At 41.4% G+C, this 24019-nt stretch overlaps 1 protein-coding gene across 1 annotated transcript; it reads right to left on the reverse strand.

Annotated features, from left to right (window-relative positions):
* Window positions 1-466: 466 nt before the first annotated feature.
* LOC307163604 (zinc transporter ZIP4-like) lies at window positions 467-23880 on the reverse strand. Its single transcript, XM_079879720.1, has 12 exons — window positions 23520-23880; window positions 22488-22784; window positions 22190-22379; window positions 20926-21038; window positions 20280-20451; window positions 10918-11090; window positions 10691-10849; window positions 4014-4106; window positions 3434-3488; window positions 2481-2633; window positions 1339-1526; window positions 467-1087 (listed from the first exon to the last, which is right to left on the reverse strand). Exons 1-12 carry the CDS (start codon window positions 23718-23720, stop codon window positions 959-961), a joined length of 1923 nt encoding a protein of 640 aa, XP_079735846.1. The 5' UTR covers window positions 23721-23880; the 3' UTR covers window positions 467-958.
* Window positions 23881-24019: the final 139 nt, after the last annotated feature.

Genomic DNA, 24019 nt, shown 5'->3' on the forward strand with positions numbered 1-24019 from the left:
ATTCATAGAAACTTTTAATTCTGTTATTTACTCAAAGAAATGGATCAGTACCAAGTTTTTATATGAGTAGGAAAAAATGCACATGCAAATCATTTCAAAGAGTTAACACTGATCTAAGTTAACTTGTTTTATATTATAATGAAGTCAGTGTTAGACGAGTATTTTTGTCTCACACCCTGGTTCATTTCCGACCCTGACAGAGAGCATTTCTGTGAGTAATGTCTCATTTTAAATGTTTTTCCAGGGTTTGCAGTCAATGCACTGTATTTAAATTGGGTGTGTGTATGTTATATATCAGAGACACCTGTCATTTTCCTTCATTTCTACAAGGATCATTGTCTAATGAACACTTCTGATGAGTCTCAGCGAAACCTCAGCATTTCAGCTTTGACAGTAAAATCACTGGCTTGAAGTGGCTTCACCACAGCAGTCTCTAACATGACTAATAACACACTGACACCATAATGCTGAAGGCAGGCTTTACATAACATTTATGAAACCACAGAGACTATGTTTATTCTCAGACTTGCGCAGGATCTACAGCTCACCCTTAGTTCATTTATTCACAGAGCTATCTTATGGCTATACAGTACACAATTCATACTTCATATTACCAGAATTTCATGATGTAAAATCACTTCCATATATCAAGTGCAATATTTTCAATCCAGTTATATCTTCATAGAAACAACACTGATGCTGATGACCATGATTTAAAGTGATTCAAACAGCTGATTTATCCGTTTCACATGTTACATTGTTATTAGACTTACATTTTCTGAAGAAATTGTAAAAATACAATAATATTATTAAAAATAATAGATCCCAAATAAATCCCATATTAAAACATGGCAGCACTATAAATTGCACAAATTTCCACTTTTTTTAAATGATGATCACACAAACATGCTTGAGGAAGGGAATATGATAATACACTAGTACAAAGCGGCATCATATTTTAGATTCCGATCTGATCTTCATATAAAGACAGGAGTAATAAGATCCCCCATCCGGTCATCAGACCCAGATTCTGCAGGAGAAAAATCAGCCACGGCCATTTGCTGTCCACATGAAGCATGGAGGGGAGCTAGACAAGAGGAAAACAACATAGAAATGAAGCTTGCTTTTTATGATGATCTGATGACACACATATTTCAGATGTTTGTTTTACTTGAAAAATGCAGGAAACTACAATGTATTGATTTTTTTAGAATTGAATCTGATATTTCTGCTTTTAGCATAAGCCCATATAGCACGTCATTTTCATTTTACACAATATATGTTGGCTATTTTGTTCATTTTAGCTCAGTTATTGTGTTCTGAAAGCAGCAAACGCACCATGTCTGCGAGGGCGATGTACAGGAAGAGTCCGGCGGTGACGGCGGAGATCCACTCCTGAGCGAGTGTTTGTGTGGAGATGGACAGAGCGATGTACAGGCCGATGAAGGAGGTGAGAGCACTGCCCACGTTCAGCAGAAGAGCACGTTTCACAGACAGACCGCAGTGAAGCAGGATCGCAAAATCACCTGCAGACAACAACCGCACAGAGATCAAACACAAACATAAACATACAACTATATTTTGCATCATAAAAATGAAATATATATATAGTTTAGATGCCAAAGCCTCTAAGTGCCATATGAAATTTTCTTCTAGAATGATAATTTTTTATCAAGCTTATATATTTAAGTTCAGTAATTTCACTTAAATGGCAATGAAAATGACCTATTAGTTGTACCAAAAATGATCATTCTAGAAGAAAATTTCAGATGGCACTTAGAGGCTTTTGCATCTTAACTATTCATATATATATAAATATGTATGAAAACTGAAAATGTAAAAAAGTAAATTGTTAAAAACATAATATAACATAATATAAAGGAATACTTAAATATTTAAACAAAATGAATTAATTTAAAAATGTGTGTGTGTTTTTATATATATATATTTAATACATATTAAATATAAATAATATAAATAAAATATATAACTTTAAAAAATTCACTATTTAAATGTAATTATAAATAAAGGTAGTCTTCATTTACTTTATGCAAAATATAATACTTTTGTTATCTTATGACTTTGATGTGACAGACCTTTTCATAGCGAGTTTTGAGATTCACACAAAATCTACTTTTTAGTTTTTTAGCGGATTTAACATTAAACCAGGTTGAAATTTTTGTTGCATAAATACTCTATTCCTATGACTATTTTCCTGAAAGGAAACGTGTGTGCAGGAAAACAGAAAAACAAGTTTGACTGCGCTTTACAGTAATGTTACTGTACATTGTGTACTAGAGTTATTTCAAGAGTACATAGAAAGTCTTAGTATTCAAACTTGCATGTTTCTGTAACCTTCAAACAACATTCACACAACATTCAAAGTCTGTCTTGACAAACTTACTTTTTCTAGTTGTTTTCAATGCATTTTCAGTAGCTAGATTAGTTTATCTTCTCAAATGAAACTGCTGAGATCTCACCTAACTCGTGTGGAAGCTCGTGGCACAGGACGGCCAGTGATGTCGCCAGTCCCGAGCGCCACGACACGGAGAACGCAGCGCCCATGGCCAGACCGTCCGTGAAGTTATGGATGCCGTCACCAATGGTGATCATGAACGGCAGCAGACGCTTCTCTGAGGGACATGAGAGAGATGCTCACTACTGGTCAAAGCGGCAAGGTTTTTAAATGTTTTGAAAGTCTCTTCTGCTCACCAAGGCTGCATTTATTTGATCAAAAATACGGTAAAAACAGTAATATTGTGAAATATTAGTACTGTTTAAAATAACTTTTCTATATGAATATATTGTAAGATGTAATTTATTCCTGTGATCAAAGCTGAATTTTCAGCATCATTACTCCAGTCTTCAATGTCACATGATCCTTCAGAAATCATTCTAAAATAAACATTTATGATTATTATCAATGTTGAAAACAGTTGTGCTGCAGCTTCATATTTTTGTGAAAACTTTTTTTCCAGGATTCTTTGATGAATCGAAAGTTCAAAATAGAATAACATTTATTTGAAATAGAATCTTTTGTAACTTACTTTACTGTCACTTTTGATCAATTTAATGAACCACAGGAATAAATAACATTTTAAAATATATTCAAATATATATTTTTTTTACTATTTCACAATTTTACTGTTTTTACTGTATTTTTGATCAAATAAATGCAGCCTTGGTGAGCAGAAGAGTAAAAATCCTACTGAGTCTTTTGAAAGGAGGTGTAGAAATGTTCACGAAAAGTTTATATGGCAGCAGAAACTTCTTAAGAAGTGACCTCATCGGATGGTGCTGGTATAGGTCACTTTAATAACAGGTCACTTTACTCCCTTAATGCACAAACATGTGATTAACTCTAAGTGGGGTGTTATTATTTACAGCCCAGTTGTGTTTAGCACAGAGCGCTGAGTATTAGGCATGAACTGACCTCGTGTGCTGCTGAACGGCTCCAGGAAGGACTTCTCGTTGTTTTGCTCGTTCACCTGAAATCAACGAGAACTGACAGTGTTAACTGATGATTACAGAGGAAGACTGTGGTGTTTCTGCACTGATAAACTGTATTTGATGGTCAAAATAAAGCAGACATGTTACGGAAAAAAATTATACACCCAAATCACAGATGTTCCTACAGGATTTTGTCTTATGAGTGAGCAGAAAAAATGCTGTAATTTTTAGAGATATTGTATGAAAAAAAAAAAAAAAATCCACCTTTGATGCCCAAATTTTCCTGTCTAAATCTAAGGATAATCTAGAAATTAGTTAAATATCCATTCATTAATCGAAAAATCAAAAACACCACCAATGAACACCAAAATTCCTGATTCAGATGATAATAAAATCACCTAAAATGACCTCGTGTTTTTTTACAATTACTGTCTGGGTTTGTGAAATATGATTACCCCTGTCCTCCTCAGGGTAAACTGGTATTGTCTGTAGTGTCTGTGTAGTGATTTGTAACATGATAACTTGTTTATTTGGTCCACGTTCACACAGAAAGACGGTCTCACCAGCTCGTCCTGTGACGTGGAGTTGTTGCTGTCTCTCCTGCTCTGGAACATCTGCAGAACTTTAATGTGATCGCAGTGATGAGGGTCAGACTCCTACAACAGGACAACAGAGACCCTTTAAATTCATGTGGCGGCCACCTTACTAACATTTTCCAGTCATACCAGTGCACACAGCAAAAAAATACAATTAAAAGATAAATATAATGATAACTATAACAACGTCCACACCAGCATGTTTATTACAGCAAGCTGCAGTTTTGTCGTCTGTCTCTTTAAATGCTCAAGCTCTTTAAAGCACGATGGATTCTGATTGGCTGTCAATGTTTTTATCCATTGCTATTAACCACTGATGTTCCCCAAGGCTCAGTCTTGGGCCCTCTTTTATTTATTATTTGGACACATTTTTATCAGACTCACCAGAAACACTAACCACATCCATGTAATACATATTAGATAAACTATTATATACAAAAGTTCCTAAATAAACAATAAAATTATACAGGATGCATACATAAAAATACCAGGCTCTATTCTTAATAAATTCATTATTTTTGTGTGCTAAGTAAACTCTCATCAGGGCCAGGGCAGTTTACTATCTTAATAGCCACAGACATAAATTCTTAATTTTTTTGTTCGACGGCCTGAAGGTAAGGCCTCAAACTCAGTTCATAATGGGTGGTTATCAGTACAAAGAATGACCTGAGCCTTCTTAATAACATAATTAACGAGCGACGTCTCGTGGTTCCATCACAGAAAGCCACAAAATCACTTTCCAGAACATTCTCATTCCCAGTTCCATGCTGGTGGAATGCTCTCCCCACCCTCATCCGCAACGCAGAATCCCTGACAACATTCAAAAGACAGCTGGAAACCCATCTCTTCCGTGAGCACTTAACCTCAAAAAAAAAAAAAAAATTCTCTCCTTTTTACTTTAAATCCTCGCTTATCGGCCTATGCTACTCTGACCAATGCCTGAACTTCGTATTTTGAGCACTTCTTGCGTTGTTTCTTGCCTCTTCACGATGACTCGCTTAATTTAGTCCTAATCTGTAAGTCGCTTTGGACAAAAGCGTCTGCTAAATGACTAAATGTAAATGTAAATTTAGGTTATGCTTAACCTATTTTTTATTAGTCAAGCTTAAAATGCCATTTCGCATTCATTTCGCTTATCAAAAATCTTTGTGAAAGTGATCCCGATGATATCGTTCCTCTGTGCCGTTATTGTTATAGTTGTGGTGTGGACTTTTTTTTTTTTACATTTGAAAAAATATAAACTATATTGTTTTAGTTATCGTCCTTGGTGTGAACGGGTCTTTAATGTCAAAAAATCCTTGAAACAAGAGATTTACTTGAAGTCAAGCTGAATATGATAACAAGACTTTTCATACAGTGTGTCTTTAATATAAATGAAATATTACAATATAAAATAAGTGTTTTCTATTAATAAAAAAAAAGGCTTTATATTGTGTGGAACCTGTGATGCATATTTTCAGGATTCTTTGATATTAAAAATCATCATTTATTTGAAATTTTTGTACCATTATAAATGTATTTAATGTTACTTTTGGTCAAATTAATGCATCCATGCTGAATAAAAGTATTAATATCTTCTTTTTTTTTTAATCCAGACTTTTTAACGGTATGTGCGCTTATTAAAAAGTCTTAATATCTTTTGCTATGTTGCTTCTGAATATCATGCTAAATTTATCTTGGTTTAAGCGGTTTAAGAAATTTTAACTGGAAAATTAGACAAAATTACTCAGTAAGAATTGGATTATGTCATTTGCAGTGTGCACTGGGGTTCTGTATAGACTCATAGGGTTCTAGACTCAATTTTAAAGAATTATTTTATGGCAAAAAGGTTCTATAGAAGGTGAAATGCTTGCATAAAACTTTCATGTTTAATGGGTCATTTAATTTTTTTCTAGTGATGAAGTAGAGCAGAAGTACTCAAGTTCAGATGCCAAGGGGGCCACATTTAAACCATATTAAATGTGAAGGGCCACAAATTACAACTTGCATCGTAAAACTTTATTTATGACAATATTTACAGTTTTTACTTATATAGAAATTCAGTTTATTACCTATCTTGCTAAGTCTTGCTAGTCTTTGTTCTATTTAAAGTAATACTGAACATAAAATAAAAATTTAAATCTGGGTAATAATTTTCTTGCGATATTAATGCAAAAAAAAAGAGAGTTCATACTCAGAGTATTAAAAAACCTTGCTAGGTAAGTCTTGCTAGTCTTTGTCCTATTTAAAGTAGGCTAACATGAAAATAAAAAAATATGGAACAAAAAGTGGATTAACAGTTTTCTAGCAATATTAATTATTAATATTAAGCAAAAAAAAAACATTTTTTAGCTTGACCCACACAACAATTTATCCTGTTAAAAATTTTTTTTTTTTTTTTTTTTTTTTTTTTTTTGCTCAGTCTGAACATGTCGAACAATGATTATTAAATCAAACAACAATATTGTTGATGATAAATTCAAAGTTATTTTTCTTTTCAAAACGCTATAAATCCATCAATTTTTTTGCAAGAGTGCCGTGAACTTATTGACGTTTTGACAGCTCCTAATTGTAATGGGAGCGCTTTTTGCTACTGTTTATAAACCATTGACAATTTGAAAACAAGTTTTGTTTTTCATGCTGTTGAGATCATCGGCCAATTACACACTGCAGAGATGCGCGGATCAACTCTAACGTCACCCGAATCAGCTGTGAAAGTGCGCAGCTCTGAATGCACGAGCTATGCATAGCGCGTCGCACACACGAGTTGCCTGACAGTTTTACCGCTTGTTTTGCTATTGTTGCGCTTAGCAAGTTAATGATACATTCACTGCCGGCGGTATGGGGGGGCATTAGGGGGCAATGCCCCCCCAAATGTCTTTTATGCCCCCCCAAATTGAATTATGATATAATTTACAAAATAATATCAGTTTAATTTACATTTTAGTGAGAAATAATAAAAATATGTCAACAAACTGCTCATTAGCTGAAAATATAATAAAGCGCTTAGCCAACATAAAACCACAGTGAGGAAACCCCCCTGCCGCCCCCCCAATCACTTGCACGTTAATACATGAATGAAATCAGTTGGCGCAATATTCCTGGCTGCATTCAAAACAAAGCAAACAGATGAAAACTGTCCAAAAATGGACATTAGAAAATGGTTCAAAACCACAGTTTCTCCTTCCACGTCGATTAACGATTCTGCTGACCCCATACAACAAGACAACGACAACAGCCCGGCTATTTGTGACTCCGTGGTCGGCGGCGGCGGCGGCGTGGCCGCTAACATCGCAGCTTCCCAAGCTAGCACCTGTAGCTCCAGCTCCACTACATTTGGACCAGACCTTCCTACACCTCAAGGTCCACCTGAGGATCTCGGTGACAAAAAGCCCAACCAGGTGAAACTGGACAAGTATCCAAGCCGCCTTTATAATGGGAAAAAACGCTCATTTGTGAGTACATGGTACCATGGAAGAGACTGGCTGGAATACTCTGTGAACACAGACAGCGCTTTTTGTTTTCCTTGTAGGAAATTTCGGTCAGCGACAGCATATACCAATGTTGATTCAGTTTTTATCACAAAGGGATATTGCAACTGGAAGCATGCAAACGAATCCAACAAAGGCTTCCATAAACATGCCACTTCCAAAGAGCACCTGACATGCGTTGCCGCTTGGAGGGAACGAGGGAAACGCACAGAGACGGACACAGAGATTTCCAAATTGATTAACACAGAGCAGCTTTCAAGGAACCGATACTACATGTCTGCCATTATTGACATTTTGGAGTTTCTGGCAACAAATCAACTACCTTTGAGAGGTAAGCTAGATGCCTTTGATAGTATGTCAGAGGGGGGGAGTGGACTGTTCCTTTCTCTATTTGAATACACCCTCCGGAAAGACCAGCAGCTGGTTAAAGTCGTGAAAACAATACCTCGCAACGCAACATACACATGTCACGAAATACAAAACGAACTACTTGAGGCAATGAGCAGTGTCATAACGGATGCTATTGTACGTGACTTAGGCTCGCAGTGGTTCACGATCAAAGTTGACGGGACTCGTGACTCCACTGGGTGTGAGAACATTTCAATAGTCATCCGGTTCATATCAGAGGACAGTTGTAAGGTGACAGAACGTCTGCTTACCATGGCCACTGCAGAAGCTGGGGACGCAGGGACACTCACTGACACCATATTACAAGAACTTCAAAAAGCGGGGCTCAGCAGTGCAAAGATATTGAGTCAGTGCTATGACGGTGCATCCCTCATGTCTGGGAAACACGGAGGAGTCCAAAAACTGCTACAGGATAGACTTGGCAGAGAAATCCCTTACATCCACTGCTTTAACCACCAGCTGCACCTTGTGGTCGTCCATGCTCTGTCGGCTGAAGAAGCAATTGGTGACTTCTTTAATGTGTGTGGCATGCTTTATAATTTCCTGAGAAAGCCCACCGTTTCCACTCACTATAAAGGTGATACCCTGAAGCGCCTCCTTGACCAACGCTGGACAGGCCATCTAGCAACGGTCTCTGTGATCCTTAAAAACTTGGAGGATATCATTGCGGTACTGTCAAAGACGAGCAGCTCTCGGGCCTTTGGATCAGAAGTGAGAGTGCTGGCAACTGGCCTTTTACACCAGATAAAGGAGCGCAGCTTTGTGTTCATTGGACATAGTGTGCACAAGATATTACTGCTTCTGGACTCGCCTAACAAACAGCTACAGGCGAAGGAAATGGACCTACTGAATGCAGTGAAACTCGTGCACAGTGCGATAGACTGTGTTCGTGATCTGAGATGCGATGATGCATTTACCGAGCTATGGAGTACTGCTACCAACAACAACGAGCCCATACAACCCAGCAAAAGGAGACGTGTTATGAACAGGAACCTGGAGGAGTACGTTCTTGAGGAGAGTGTGGGACAAAACGACACAAATAACGACAAGTCAGAGCTGAAGAGACTTTTTTTCAGTGCAATTGATGCCGTACTTGGAGAAATGGATGTGCGTTTCAGCGAGCGCAATGGGAAGCTGATAAGTGCATTGGAAGCTCTTGACCCAGAAAATAAAAGTTTTCTGGATGTGAAAAAACTCAAACACATTATGGATTTAGCAGGAATGGAGATAGTGGAGTCGGAGTTCTGCGTCGCACGTCGATTTCTCCAGTCCCAAATGGAAGACGACTCAGAGGAGAAATGGACAGTTCAGAGACTGTTGTCCAAACATTACAAAACGCTTAAGGCGATGCCCACTGCGTTGACGGCACTCCAACTGGCTTTGGTATTTGGTGCTTCTACCGCGACCTGCGAAAATTCGTTCTCCACGCTCAAAAATGTGTTTTCAGAACACAGAAGGAGCATGCTTCACACAAGAAAGGCCAGACTAGTTCAACTTGCATTCGAGAAGGACTTAACAAAAAAGTGTTGTGGTGAATGGAAGGACGCTGTTCTCAGGAAGTTCCAATCAGCTCACAAGCGGCGTCTTCAGCTCTTCTAACTGCAAGTTAAATTTAAAGTTTCATGCTGGCCGGTTGTTAGTGTATTTATCTAACTGGCATTATGTACTGTCAAAGTTCACTATATTGTGTTGTCACGTTATGTTGTGATGATGAGACTAATAATAGTTTAGTAGGCCTATTTAGTTCAGTTTTGCGCTGTCCGTTGTCCTGAAATGTCACTCCCGCCGTGGAGAAACAGCTGTTTTAGCCTATATTTCCTTGTAAATGGAAATTGTAGAATAATCTCTGTGTATGTTGTGGGTGTTTTTAATTTGTTTTGATGAAGGTAACTAACGTTACATGATGCTTTTTTAATAGTAGGCTACTGTGAACGCTTATGTTAGAGCAAAGCAGAATAAAGATGTGTAGCTTTTTTTCTCTCTTCCGCCAGTGAGATAGCAGTTAAACTACTATCCTGACCTGTCAGTGAGAGACTGTGAGCATGTTCGTTTGCTTTGTTTATAATAAAGCTGTGGTCAGAGTCGGTCTTGTAATTTTTTTGTATAGGCCAATTTAACCCTTATTTAATCAAATTTCTTAAGAGTTGCACGTCTTGCAACAATGTGTAATGGTTTATGTGTTTATTGTATGGGTTGCAACTTGCATCACTTCATGGTAATAGCTAACAGAAAAGGCAGTAGCAATAATAAATAAAGGATATCTGATATCCGAAAAAAAATTCCCATACCTAGTGCCCACCCATTGAAAATAAATGCCCCCCTGCTGAGCGCAGTCTGAAGCCGGCTCTGGATACATTTCGGAGATATTAAGTAGCCTAGCTATATCTCACTAAACATTCCACACACATCACAATGACGACCATTAATCGACCAACGGATTATCGACCGTCCGCAATATACATAAATCACACTGTCTAATATTCGCGCAACTTTTGAGCTCAAATTATAAAAAAAGTGCGTTCATCTTTTGCATGACGCGGGCCATAAAATTAATGCCGATGGGCCGGATGCGGCCCGCGGGCCGCCTGTTGAGTATCTGTGAAGTAGAGTATGTTTATGTGCGGTTTAATTCGTTAAATTAATTAAACTAAAAATCATCGAAATGATTGGAACCCCGAAAAGATTCTATACATGAAGCGCCTGAAAGAACCCTTTTAGATTCTATACAGAGCCTTTTCTTCTAAGACTGCAGACTCAGTCACTCACTCCATCATGATGACGACCGTGTCGAGTGATGATGGAGAATATGGCTTCCATCAGAAAGAAGACATAGATGCCGCCGAGGACCACCAGGAGTTTGTAAACATAGTCGAGGTTCTCCTCCTCGTGACCGTGTCCATCTTTATGTGCATGAAGACCTAAAAACTACAGGCACAAACCATGAGAACAACGAACGAACCCCATCCTATTCAGACACGTGTGAGTCCACCCACCGAGGGAAGCAGATGCAAGAGAGCGTCTCCCGTGAGGGATCCCACGGCCAGGCTGATGCAGAACTGGATGCACATCTGGAAAACCTGCGTACATCTGGAAAACAGCAGCACCACGATCCCAAACATGGCCATCAGGCAGATGATGATGTTGGCGAGGGTGGCATATCCATATCCTGGACACAAAGCGCTCATTATTATTATTCTTTATTTCAGACACATAAATAATGGTCCATATTACACACAAGAAGAAAAAAAACAACAACAACAACAACAAAAAAAGAACAATTTATACAACATAAAAACAATACATTCATCTCCTGTATAGGCTCATAAGCCAGAGTCCAAATACCAGAAGAATATCGCACCGAGCTTAGTTCAGGGTTGGTCAATGCAGTGATGATACTGTTCACCGAGCTCGAAAGCCTGCACATGCACCTGTACATAAGATTTCGCAGTACAGCAGGGCAGTTTGGCAAACCCACATTCACAAACATTTGGCTTGCACTACTCCAACGTGGGACCCTCAGTAGCATCCGCATGGCATCATTATACGCTACAATTAGCTTTTGCATACTACTCTTTTTGTAGCGCCTCCACAGATGGGCAGTATACATGGTAGTGCAATACGCCTTAAAGAGTCTGATTGAACAGGTGTTGAGCACATTCCAAACCTGCGGATCAGCATGTTAGCCTGTCCATAAAGCATGCCTCACTGTCTGTAAATGTCTCTGTCATCAGACAAGTCTGCAGTCAAATAATGCCCCAAATATTTACATTCATTGCTAACCTTAAGTCTATTGCCTGACAAAAAAAAAATCAGGGAATGCCAGTTTGGAGTCCTCTCGGCTCCAGGCTATCATGATAATGCTTTTCTTTGAGTTGTATTTTATATCGAAGTCTGTTCCATACTGAGTGCACGCATGCAACAGCTCTTGTAACCCAGCGCTATATGGACAGAAAATAACAAAGTCATCAGCGTACATTAGGTGGTTAATGGTACTGTCGCCAACCCTACAGCCCGTTCCACAATCATTTAAAAACCTTGACAAGTTGTCCATATATACATTAAATAAAGACGGAGACAAAATGCTGCCCTGTCTTACTCCATTTGACACACAGAAAGATGCAGATAAGCAATTTCCCCATTTTACAGACATTAACTGATGGCCATACCAGAAAACGTACTCGGTTACTAATGTAACCTCGGTTCTCTCTAGAAGAGGGAACGAGTATTGCGTAAGTTGCTTACGCATCGGGAAAGTCTTCTTTCTTCGAGATCTGAAGCCAAAAAATTATCCTTAATTTTGTATTCATTGTCAACGCAGTGCAGCAGCCGACAGACCTAGGCAGGCTGTATAAGCGTGCTCATTGGCTGCTCGGCGGCAACTGCTTAAGCCTATCAGTGAGCGCTCTGAACGCGGCAACCAATGAGGGCGCTTCGCGCCCTCCACACCCTTCTAACCGTCAGAATGGGTGTGGCCAGCGTGTATATATTCAGTGCTCACTGGCTAAAATTCTGGTTTTCGTAGTCTGAAGCGCAAAAGCTCGTGGCGCGACACGGCAGGTTACGCAATACTCGTTCCCTCTTCTAGAGAGAACCGAGGTTACATTAGTAACCGAGTACGTTCTCTTACGAGAGGTTCTCTCGTATTGCGTAAGTTGCTTACGCATCGGGAACCCCTTGTCAACGCGGTGTGCGCCGAGCATCCAGCCCATGAATCCCAGGGAAACCGGGGAATAACATTCTGCTGGAATATGTGGCCGGTCGGAGAGACGGGCCAGCACAGTACAAGCACTTCATGCAGTATATGAAATAGAGCGGCGCGGCCGGTCTATAAGCATATAACAGTGCAAAACAGTAGGGCCGGCAGAGCGAGCCCATACAGTACATAAGCACTCATTAGGGTAGGAGAAGAACGACATAGTCGGTCTCACATGAAGAGAAAAATCCCCGCGCCACAGAGAGGAATACGGGCGGCCAGCAGCGCGGGCCAGCACCGATAACAGCGCGTAACGGGAAATAGGAAACAGAGCGGATCAGCCGGTCTGAGTCAAACACTTCACCCTGAGTATAGTACCAGAATAACGCCAGCATATGAACGTAGTCTGCACACGAGAACTGGGCAGAGCATACATGTCACTTATACTGACAATATTTTTGCCTGTAGGGCAGGAACTTCCAGGTTATAAAACCTCACGAATGTTGACGGGGAGGCCCAGCCCGCCGCCATACAAATATCGTGGATAGAAATTCCGCTGGACCAGGCCCACGACGAGGCCATGCCTCTAGTGGAGTGGGCTCTGATGCCCAGAGGGCACTGCAGGTGTTTGGAGGCATAAGCTGCTGTGATCGCATCCACTATCCACCTGGACAGGCTCTGCTTCGAGGCGGCGAGACCCTTGGTGCGTCCGCCGAAGGAAACAAAGAGCTGCTCTGAACGCCTGAAAGCGGCGGAGCACGTGATGTAAACTCTCAGTGCCCGGACAGGGCATAGGAGGTTATCACTGTCCCCATTATCGGATGCTGGCAGAGCCGAAAGGGAAATAACTTGTGCCCTAAACGGGGTTCCAATCGCTTTGGGGATGTAACCGTGTCTCGGTCTGAGAATGACTTTCGAGTCATTCGGCCCGAACTCAAGACATGCAGGGCTAACAGATAGCGCGTGCAGATCACCCGATCACTCGTTTGACTGAAGACAGAGCTATCAGAAAAACGGTTTTAAGCGACAGATACTTTAGATCCACGGATTCAAGCGGTTCAAAGGGAAAAGCCTTCAGGGCTGCCAGGACCAAGGACAGATCCCAAGAAGGAACCGAGGGGGGCCGCGGGGGATTCATCCGTCTAGCTCCTCTGAGGAAGCGGATAATGAGCTCATTCCTTCCCATTGCCCGGCCGCGCGTCGTCTCAGCGAACGCTGCAATAGCGGCCACATATACTTTGAGCGTGGAAGGGGATCTGCCCTTTTCCAACAGCTCTTGTAAGAAGGAGAGCACCCGCGGGACCCCGCATGCGTGCGGATCCAAGCTTTTAGTAGCGCACCATTTGGAAAACACCGACCATTTAGACGCGTAGAGCCGTCTCGTGGAGGGGGCTCTAGACTGTGTGATCGTGTTCACGACCCCTTCTGACGGGTCAACGGGTATCCGTTGATCACCCATGCATGCAGCGACCAACGCTCTGGATGGGGATGCCAGATCGATCCACCGGCTTGGGAAAGGAGATCCTTTCTCACCGGGATCGGCCACGGGGGTGGGTGCGACAGCCTCACCAGCTCTGGGTACCAAGTTTGGTTTTCCCATCGCGGGGCTATAAGAAGCACTGAGTGGTGCGTTTCTCTGATCCTCGAAATGACCTGTGGCAACAGGGAGATCGGAGGAAAAGCATACAGCGGGAGGCTGGGCCATGTCTGGGACAGCGCGTCCTCGCTCTTCGAGTAAAACTTCGGGCATTGAGCATTGTCTTCCGACGCAAAGAGGTCGATCTCCGCTCTGCCGAATAGGCGCCAGAGAAACTGGACTGTCTGGGGGTGCAGGGACCATTCTCCCGGGGGAATGTTGTCCCTGGACAGTCTGTCTGGACCGACATTCAGGTGGCCTGGCACGTGCGCGGCTCTCAGCGAGCGCAGCGAGCGGTAAGCCCACACGAGAAGGCGTTCTGTCAGCTTGCACAGATTCCTGGATCTGACACCGCACTGTCGGTTCACATAGGATACCACGGACATGTTGTCCGAGCGGACTAGCACATGGTGATCCTGTATGAATGGGAGGAAGCGCTTGAGCGCGTTCTCGACCGCTATCATCTCCAAACAGTTTATGTGGAGGCATTTTTCCTGGTCTGACCATAGGCCAAAAACCGGTTTGCCCTCGAACAGAGCGCCCCAGCCTGAGGTGGAAGCGTCTGTCGAGATAACTTTGCGGTGTGAGATAGCTCCCCTTGTCACTCCCCGCTGGTACCAGTCGGCCGCTAACCAGGGCTTCAGTGCTGAAACGCAGCTCTGAGTCACTCTGATGCGGATACCGCCGGAAGCCCATGCTCTGTGAGGCACTCGGGCATTCAGCCAGCGTTGTAGCGGGCGCATTCGTAAAAGGCCCAGCCGAAGCACTGCTGCGGCTGAGGCCATACAACCCAGTAACCTCTGAAATGTTTTGAGAGGTACGGTGCTGCCCGGCCGGAAGGACGCGGCCAGGCGTCGAATGCAGCGCGCGCGCTGTGTCGACAGGCGGGCCGTCATCGCTACAGTGTCCAGATCCAAACCCAGAAAAGAGGTTGATTGACTGGGCACCAGCGAGCTCTTGGTCCAAAGACAGGCCGAACGGCAGGACGGTGTACTGATATACCTGACCGTCGAAGGCGAATCTCAAGAATGGCCTGTGACGGGGTATTATCTGGATCTGAAAGTACGCGTCTTTTAGATCGAGAGATATAAACCAGTCCCTCGGGCGAATTCGCGCGAGAATTTGTCTGGTTGTGAGCATTTTGAACGGTCTTCTCATAAGAGCCTTGTTCAAACGTCTCAGATCGAAAATTGGTCTGAGAGCTCCGTCCTTCTTGGGAACGAGGAAATAACGGCTGTAAAAGTCCGACTCGCTCATGGAAGGGGAAACCGGTTCTATAGCCCTTTTGTACAGAAGTGTAGCTATTTCTGCTCGAAGTAGATGTGTTACTTCCCCATTCACTCTGGTCTCGATACGCGCTTGAAAGCGCGGAGTTTGCGGCGAGCGAACTGCAGCGTATAGCCCTGTTTTACTGTGCTTAGCACCCATTCTGATGCGCCTGGAATAGCTTCCCACGCTTTAGCGTGTGCAGCCAGGGGCAGAATGGCCTCCGGGCTCCGATCGCCGCGCATCGCGGGCTCGAGAGCTCGAAACGGAGGGGCGGGCGTGGCGCGCGCGCTCTTGGTGCTTAGATACGGCGGATCGCACGCAGCGATAGCTGGCCGTTTCACACACAGTGTCCCGGTGGCTTTGACGGGGAACATATAGTGTGAGGCGCGACGCGCGATGGCGGCGTCGGGGGCGAAAATGTTCGTTAGTATGTGTGAGCGCTCGAGGGCGGGCACAGGACTTACATTCAGGGGCGGGCGCGGCGCGCGCGCTCTTGGTGGTTAGATACGGCGGATCGCACGTAGCGATAGCTGGCCGTTTTACACACAGTGTCCCGGTGGCTTTGGACGGGGAACATATAGTGTGAGGCGCGACGCGCAATGGCGGCGTCGGGGCGAAAATGTTCGTTAGTATGTGTGAGCGAACAGCATAAATTGTATCTGCCGCGAGAGCCGGGATCGAACCCGGGTCTCTAGCATGACAGTCTAAGATTCCGCCACTGAGCCACAGGGGAGAATACATTAGCTTTCGGTGAGCGTCATCATGTCTTGTGACGGCGTTTGCTTGCAGGCGAGCGTGTATTTATAACAGGCTCGTATACTGCAATAGTAACAATTCCAGTCGCCTGAACTTAAGAGGGGACTGAGAAATGTGTGAGAAATGGAGGTTATAGTCCGGCCACGGCGTTCCCCTTTCACCGGTGAGTGACGCGCGAGGACGGAGTAGCTTTCTTGTAACGTAAAGAGAGCTCCAAGACCGTCCGCTCCTGCCATCCCTTGTGAGCGGTGCAGTTTGCGCAGCTCGAACAGAGGGAGAGGAAACTCGCTCCGAGACCGTCCGCTTCTGCCATCCCTTGTGAGCGGCGCAGTTGCACGGCTCGAACAGAGGGAGAGTACGGGTATCTATCACATTCGCCTCATCTCCTGACGCGGCGGCGGCGCGGGCAGAGCCGGCGGTTGAGCGGCCGGGAGGGAGAGGGCGAGAGAGAGCTCGAGGGAGAGGTTCCGGCGAGCTCCTCAGTCACAACAGTCTCCGGTGGTCGCTGCGAGCGGCGCTTCTTATTGCGCGGCCCGGCAGGGACAGGCGGAGCGACAGCTTGGTCGAAAGCTTCAAGTCGAGCCCGCAGGGTCGACATTGAAAGCTCTTCGCACTCGGGGCAGCCGCCCGAGAGAGTGCGGTGGCGGCGTGCCCGCGGCCCAGGCGGAGAGCGCAGAAGAGGTGGCGGTCTCCGTTGCTGAGCGGGGCGCGGCACGAGCCGCAGGAAAACGAGGCGTTTTTGTAAATACACAACATTTGCTCTTTTAGAATACACAAAGTAACAGTAATAATGTAAAGGATATGTCGCCGGATAGCATAGCAGGCACGGATGGCTGAAGGCGGCGAAGACGGCCGGCTTCCTCAGGCGCTGTCCTAAGCTTGCTGGTCGCTGGTTTCAATGGCGGCGGCTCTCAAGATCCAGCGATGCGAAGAGCTTCGCTGAAGACAAGAAAATCAGAATTTTAGCCTGTGAGCACTGAATATATACACGCTGGCCACACCCATTCTGACGGTTAGAAGGGTGTGGAGGGCGCGAAGCGCCCTCATTGGTTGCCGCGTACAGAGCGCTCACTGATAGGCTTAAGCAGTTGCCGCCGAACAGCCAATGAGCACGCTTATACAGCCTGCCTAGGTCTGTCGGCTGCTGCACTGCGTTGACAATGAATACAAAATTAAGGATAATTTTTTGGCTTCAGATCTCGAAGAAAGAAGACTTTCCCGATGCGTAAGCAACTTACGCAATACGAGAGAACCTCTCGTAAGAGAACCAGAATTCTCACAAGACATTTTGGAGCACCTTTCTTGTACAATTTAGAAAATAATTTTTCATGGTTTACATAGTCAAAGGCCTTTGAGGCATCAATAAAACACATAAAAATTGTTGTATTTTGTCTATCTGTTTTGTCTATGCACATATCTGTTCCATGCTTGGGTTTAAAACCAAACTGGTTATCAGAGGTCAGCAAAAACTCTTTCAACTTATTCAAAATGGACTTTTCCAGTACCTTAGACAAAGTGCTGGCCAGAGCTATAGGTCTATAGTTGTCTTTACTGTTAATTTTGCCAGTTTTATCTTTTACAATTGGAACCAAAATGACAGACAATAATCGGTCGGGTAGGACTCCATGTATAAGAAAGCCTGTAAAACAAATGGCGAGCAAGGGATATAATTTACTGCTAGCATATTTTAAATGCTCAGCAGATACCCCGTCTTCACCACATGCCTTGTTGTAATCCAGCTTCATCACTATCTCAAAGACTTCTTGTGGAGTGACAATCACATCTTCACTCTTCTCAATTTTGTTAACAATAAAAGAATTACTCTTGACAGCATTGAAAATGTCAAAGTAATGTTTCTGCCACATCTGTGTAATCTGTTCTGCTCCATTTACACCATCAATATGAGTTGGTAGGAACAGTATTCATTCTTTTTATCTCTTTCCAGAAGTCTGTAGGGCTATTGCTTTGCAGCTTTCTTGCCAGTAAGTCAGCCTTGAGAGTGTTCTCATTACTCTTAATAAACCGTAGGGCATATTTAAAGTTTGCCTTTGCTTTCTTCATATACTCAAACACATGGCCACACTTGGGTCTGCCTGATTCAGCCCAAGCTTTAAAGGCCCTTCTAGCCTCAGCATGGAACTGGTTTAGCTTTATATGTCTTCATCTTATACAGAGGTTGACTTGAGACAAGGAGAGAATCTACAATCTTATCATACAGTGAGCACAGTTCACCTCTGTGTTGCAGATTCTGACAGTTAATATCATTACAGGTAACAGCACTTTTAGGCAGCTCAATGTTACTCAGCCTGGTTTCAGACTGGGTAAAATATGTACAAATGTCCTCTTGCGTTAAGGTGGATCACTTAATTTTTCCAACTTGCGTCTCATTGCTCACACACTTAAGAGATGGCACTTTGCCCACATTCACTAACAAAGAGAAGGGCACATGATCCGAAGTAGCAAATTCAGTTGATCCAAATGGATACAATAGAATCATGAGCATCACTGGTACATATGCCGTATATAATCATTGAGTGATTATATAAAGAGATCGTATCGTCTGTGTTATTCTCAGGTGTGGTTTTTGTAAACATTCAGACGGAATCTGGTTTGTGACCAGAAAACAGTGGAGGGATTGTTCTTCTCCAGGAAGAGATGGTCACTAAAATAATAAGTCACAGCATTCAGGAATGATTCTGATTGTCCTTGTTCTTGTCAATGAGAGACTGATGCCAACAATAAGATGCCAACAAGAACTGAATATAGTAGTAGAACCAGAAAAGCAACTGGTCATGATGTGTCATGTTTCTGATACAGAAACTGTAAGTGATCATCTAAACATTCACCATCACTGACAGTTACACACTGTATATAAAACATCTTTACTCTCTGACAAACTAAACTATCAAGTTGGTAGTATTTTTTAAATACATTTTTCACATTTAAATTGTTGCCATTAGATATTACTCTACCTTTTAAACGTTTGGGGTTGGCAAGATTTTTAAAAATGTATTTAAAAGTCAAGTCTCTTCTGCTCACCAAGGTTGCATTTTTAAATTAGAAACAGTACAAACAGTGAAATATTTTTACAATTTAAAATAGCTTTTTTCAATGTGAACATGTGTTCAAATGTAATTTATTCCTGTGATCAAAGCTGAATTTTCAGCATCATTACTCCAGTCTTCAGTGTCACATGATCCTTCAGAAAACTAGAATCTAGAAAAGTCTAATATGATGATTTGCTGCTCAAGAAACATTTATGATTATTATCAGTGTTGAAAACAGTCGTGCTGCTTCATATTTTTTTAGGATTTATTTAAATTTGATATAACATAAATGTATTCACTATTGTTTTTGATCAATTTAATGCATAAATAAAATGTATTTTGTCAAATAAAAATATGTACATAGTAGTGGCACCAATATAAATATACAGGCAGATTAATATTTGGCTATTTTCAAATAGCATGGCATTGACCAGTTATTATAGCCTTGCACAGAAGTCTTAGTTCCCCTTATAAATTCAATTATAAACCTAGATTTTAATGCACATTTTCTGTTTTCAGATGTTGATAAAATAATGAATCTTAATTTAATTTCTGTAATTTTTTATAGTTTATTTGCAATCACTTTAATGTCTTATTTAAATGTCAAACATATGGTCAACTATATTGATGTTTGTCACTCTCATCAAATTGGCTTTACATAATTTTTCACATAATTCATAATGCAGTTCATAACATTCGACTCAACTGCTGTCATGGCAGACAAACAATTTAAAGAGAATCTTAATGAGCAAATTGCTGTAGTTAAAGTTAGTTAAAATGATGTGTTTATAGCAGCTGCCTGAATAATGAAACATTCAGCTGAATGCACAGACATCTGAAGGAAGCTTGAGAACTAAGGTTTGTTACTACATATGGTTTAGAATATGTTTGTGGACTTTATATGGATATGCTATACAGCTCAGACTAACTGTTCAGTGCTGATCCGTCACTCACTCGCAGCTGTGCTCAGAGAATCAGGGGTCACGTGTGTGAAACTGATCTCAGAACAGCCTCCGCTGAGGATCTGCTGGATCAGAGCAGGACTGAGCTGTGTGAACTGATCTCGGGTCAGCGATGAAGAGTTCAGCTGGTAGATCCTCAACAGGTCTTCAGCGCTGAAACACGTCTATAGACAAAACAACCAGACACAGTTTGAGACATGCACATTTTTTATCATTTAGATATATAATTTGGCTTCAGTTGCTTTCATTGTTCTGATAAGCATGCATGCTTTAATGTGTACAATTCCCTGATTTATTAGTTGCACGGATGTCAAATGACAGGCTATTTATATTTATATAGATTTTATATGCATGTTTTCATTCTGTTTGAAGTTTCAAATGTTGTGTTTTTTCTGTTTTCACTTAAAAAATTGTGAACAAAAAATTAGCACTTGTAACGGTAATTTCAATGATTATCATTGCGGAGAGATTGCATGGTCTCAGATTGCACATTATGTCACATCAATCAAGAGAGCTAAATATCACTTATTCATGTCGATATGTCATGTTACAGGCCTCAAAATAACTCCTCATCTAAATCTAAATGATGCATGTAAAGATTTCCCATGATGCCCCACACACACACTGCGGTGTCTTACTGTATCCCAGTTGCTGTTATTATGGTGATCCTCCTGATGAGGCTCGAGGTGGACATCATCGTGATCGTCTTCTCCTCTGCCCAGATTTAGTGTCTTCAGAAGCTCCTCAAAATCTGAGTAACAATAGCATCATTAAAAATAGAGCACAAACCTCCAGCTTTAAACCAACTATTGGTCATAAAAGTACTTCAGAAATAGGTATTTAAACATCCTTATACTCCAGCCAGGAGAACATTATTAAGTTCCATATTGATGTTTTTGCTATAGCCAAGGTTTTGGGTTCGGCAGGGAATGCATGAACTGCCAAAAAATTGTGCTTTGAATAAAAGCGTCTGCCAAATGCATAAACATAAATGTAGAACACAGAAACCTGAACACTGATCTGAGGACCCTATAATGTGCTTTAGATATAATATTTTCTTTAAAAAGTGAAAAAGTGCCATTTGTACCTGACATGAGCAGGGTTATTATAGTTAACAAGAAAAAAGAAAAAGAAAACATTTTTGTCACTTGATATAAAATAAATGTTAACTGAAATAAATTTAAAAAACAAAAACTTTAAGGCCCGGTTTCACAGACAGGGCTTAGACTAAGCCAGGATTAGACCATAGATCAATTAGGACATTTAAGTAATTTTTATAAACATGCTTATAAAAAAACATTACCCGATGTGCATCTTAAAACTAAAAAGGCACTGATATATTTTTAAGATCAGTCAGTGCAAGTTTATTTCAGTGGGAACAGCTCAGACTTACATTTTAGTCTAGGACTAGTCTTAAACCCTGTCTGTGAAACCAGGGGTAAATGTATTTTTTAATTCAGCCAAGGCAACATTTCCCATTTCATTTAGTAACCTATATCTTTCTTTTTTTTTTTTACTAACATTTTAACTAAAATTAAAATGGAAAATATAAATAGAACATCTATTTCAAAAATAATAACAATACATATAATATATAATAGTATCTCAAAGATGCTAAAATATCTCTGGTTTAACTTGAAGTACTAAAACTGAAATATAAATTAATAAAAAACATAAACATAGACATTTTTTAAACTAATAAATAAAATGACTAAGACTTTAAATAAAATGAAAATAGAAAATAGAAAAACATTCAACATATTTATAAAAAACTTTAATGGTATATTAATGATACTAAAATAACAATGATCTTAATTTTTTTTACTTAAATAAAACCGAATGTTCCCACATGAAACATTTTCAGGTTAGTGTAACATCATCAGGATTATTAGTCAGTCATACCATGAAGCGTGAGGTTATCAGAGCCAAACTGACTGAAGATGTAATCCAGAAAGTATCGGTTCTGAGGAAGAGCATGAGCTCTGAGACAGTCTCCACGCAGGACATGATAGAGGACGTTTCCCAACACGGCGTCCAGCTCCACGTGATGATCTCCGATCTCGTCCAGGACGTCATTCAGAGAGAGACACGACTAGAAATGTGAACGGACAAATAACAGATGTGTATCAAGACTAACTTTGATATATATGATGCTGAATGATTAGCACATTAATCCTGAAGCTGTTCTGCCGTTCCTGACCTCATGTGTGTCGGGCTGATAGTGTGTTTCCATCTCGTCGAGCAGCTTCTCCAGACCCTGATATCCTGGGACGTCCGGGTGAGGAGGCCGGCTGGTGTCGTTGAGGTCTGAGAGGGTTTGGATGAACTGGTGTGTCTCTGTGTCCCAGTGTCCCGCTCGTATGGCCCTGCAGGTCTCCATCGGAGCGCTCAGGAACAGACAGAATGCAGGAGCTATCGTAAAGAAATCCTCCATCTGGAGCTCCTGAGAACTGCTGTGGTTCCTCAACAGCTGCTGCAGATGTTCAACAGACAGACACTACACAGCAGAGAGAGAGAGAGAGACAAGAAACTGGTTACAGTGTGTGTGCAGTTTAAGTTTGCCTTTAGTAAATGTAAAGATACTCATGTGATTTCTGTCATATGGTTCATAAAATGTGCTTAGTTGTCATGGAAATTATCTAATGATCCTTAAATAGGCCTTATTTTCTTTAAGAATTTTTTTAGGCAACCAACACTTTACGGTCCAGTTCTCATTATTATTAACTAGTGTCTTTATTATGTCATGCATATAGTGTCAATGTTCTTTCTGACAAAAAAAAAAAAAAAAAAAAAAAAATCTAGTTGGTGTAACTGTCTGGAAATTGCAAAAAGAAAAAAGAAATACAATCAAAATAATTGAAAGTAAAATTCTGGAAAAAGGATATGTTAATATAAAAAGTAAAAAAAATGTTATTATTTTTAACGTTTTAAATTATTGAGAATATTTTGTCTAAAAATTGCATAAAAAACAAGCACCATTTTTTCAGACATTCACGACTGTATATCAGAGAAATATCAAAATTTGTGTATTTTTATGATCACGCCAAAAGTATAAAATTAATATAGAAATACTGTATATAACTATAGTTTAGATCATGGGAAACATACAGTCCTTGCTTTTATTTTTTTTGTTTTGTTTACTGTAGCCTACTATGTCCCTTTAATTATCATTTACCCGATTCTCTCTCAGCTGGACCTAGATTTCCCCCAAAATTCCTCAGATCCGCCTTACCTTCCCACAGGACACACCGGAGCAGAGCAGGCGGCTCTCCAGCCTCTCGAACACCGAGAGAAGAGCATCTTCTGTGAGGAACTCTTCACCTGGAGACACCAGATCCACAACTCGCGCGAAAACATCATGTTTACCGCCACGCGCTCCTGAACACAGACTGAGGCAGGAGACACAGAGAAATAAAACACCGCTAGTCTCCATTATCTGTGTGTTTTACTGAAACCTATTGTGGTGCGCGACTGTCCTCACACACACACACACATGAGCTTCAGAGATCCTCACACAGGTGATCATGTCTCTGCTCAGGTAGAAGCTCCTGCTGTCCTCCACACTGAACGCTGATTGGTCAAGCGAAACTCTTCCCTTCACCTGGGCAAAAGGATTCAGACAGGACTCATTTTTGATATAAAATAATAATATGATGATAAAATAAAGTAAATGTATTATTATTATAAATTTATTGAAACTAAATGTAATAAAATTTTATGGAATAATGACCA

The sequence above is a fragment of the Squalius cephalus genome (genome assembly GCF_949319135.1).
Source record: "Squalius cephalus genome assembly, chromosome: 8".
NCBI lineage: Eukaryota > Metazoa > Chordata > Actinopteri > Cypriniformes > Leuciscidae > Squalius > Squalius cephalus.

Bases quoted from the DNA above. Each gene is read 5' to 3' on its own strand.
- LOC307163604 (XM_079879720.1), bottom strand. From the start codon at position 23,720: ATGGAGACTAGCGGTGTTTTATTTCTCTGTGTCTCCTGCCTCAGTCTG. The intron at 22,380-22,487 runs GTCAGGAACGGC...TCACATTTCTAG, and splicing joins ATCAGCCCGACACACATGAG to TCGTGTCTCTCTCTGAATGA. The intron at 20,452-20,925 runs GTAAGACACCGC...TTTTGTCTATAG, and splicing joins ATAACAGCAACTGGGATACA to ACGTGTTTCAGCGCTGAAGA.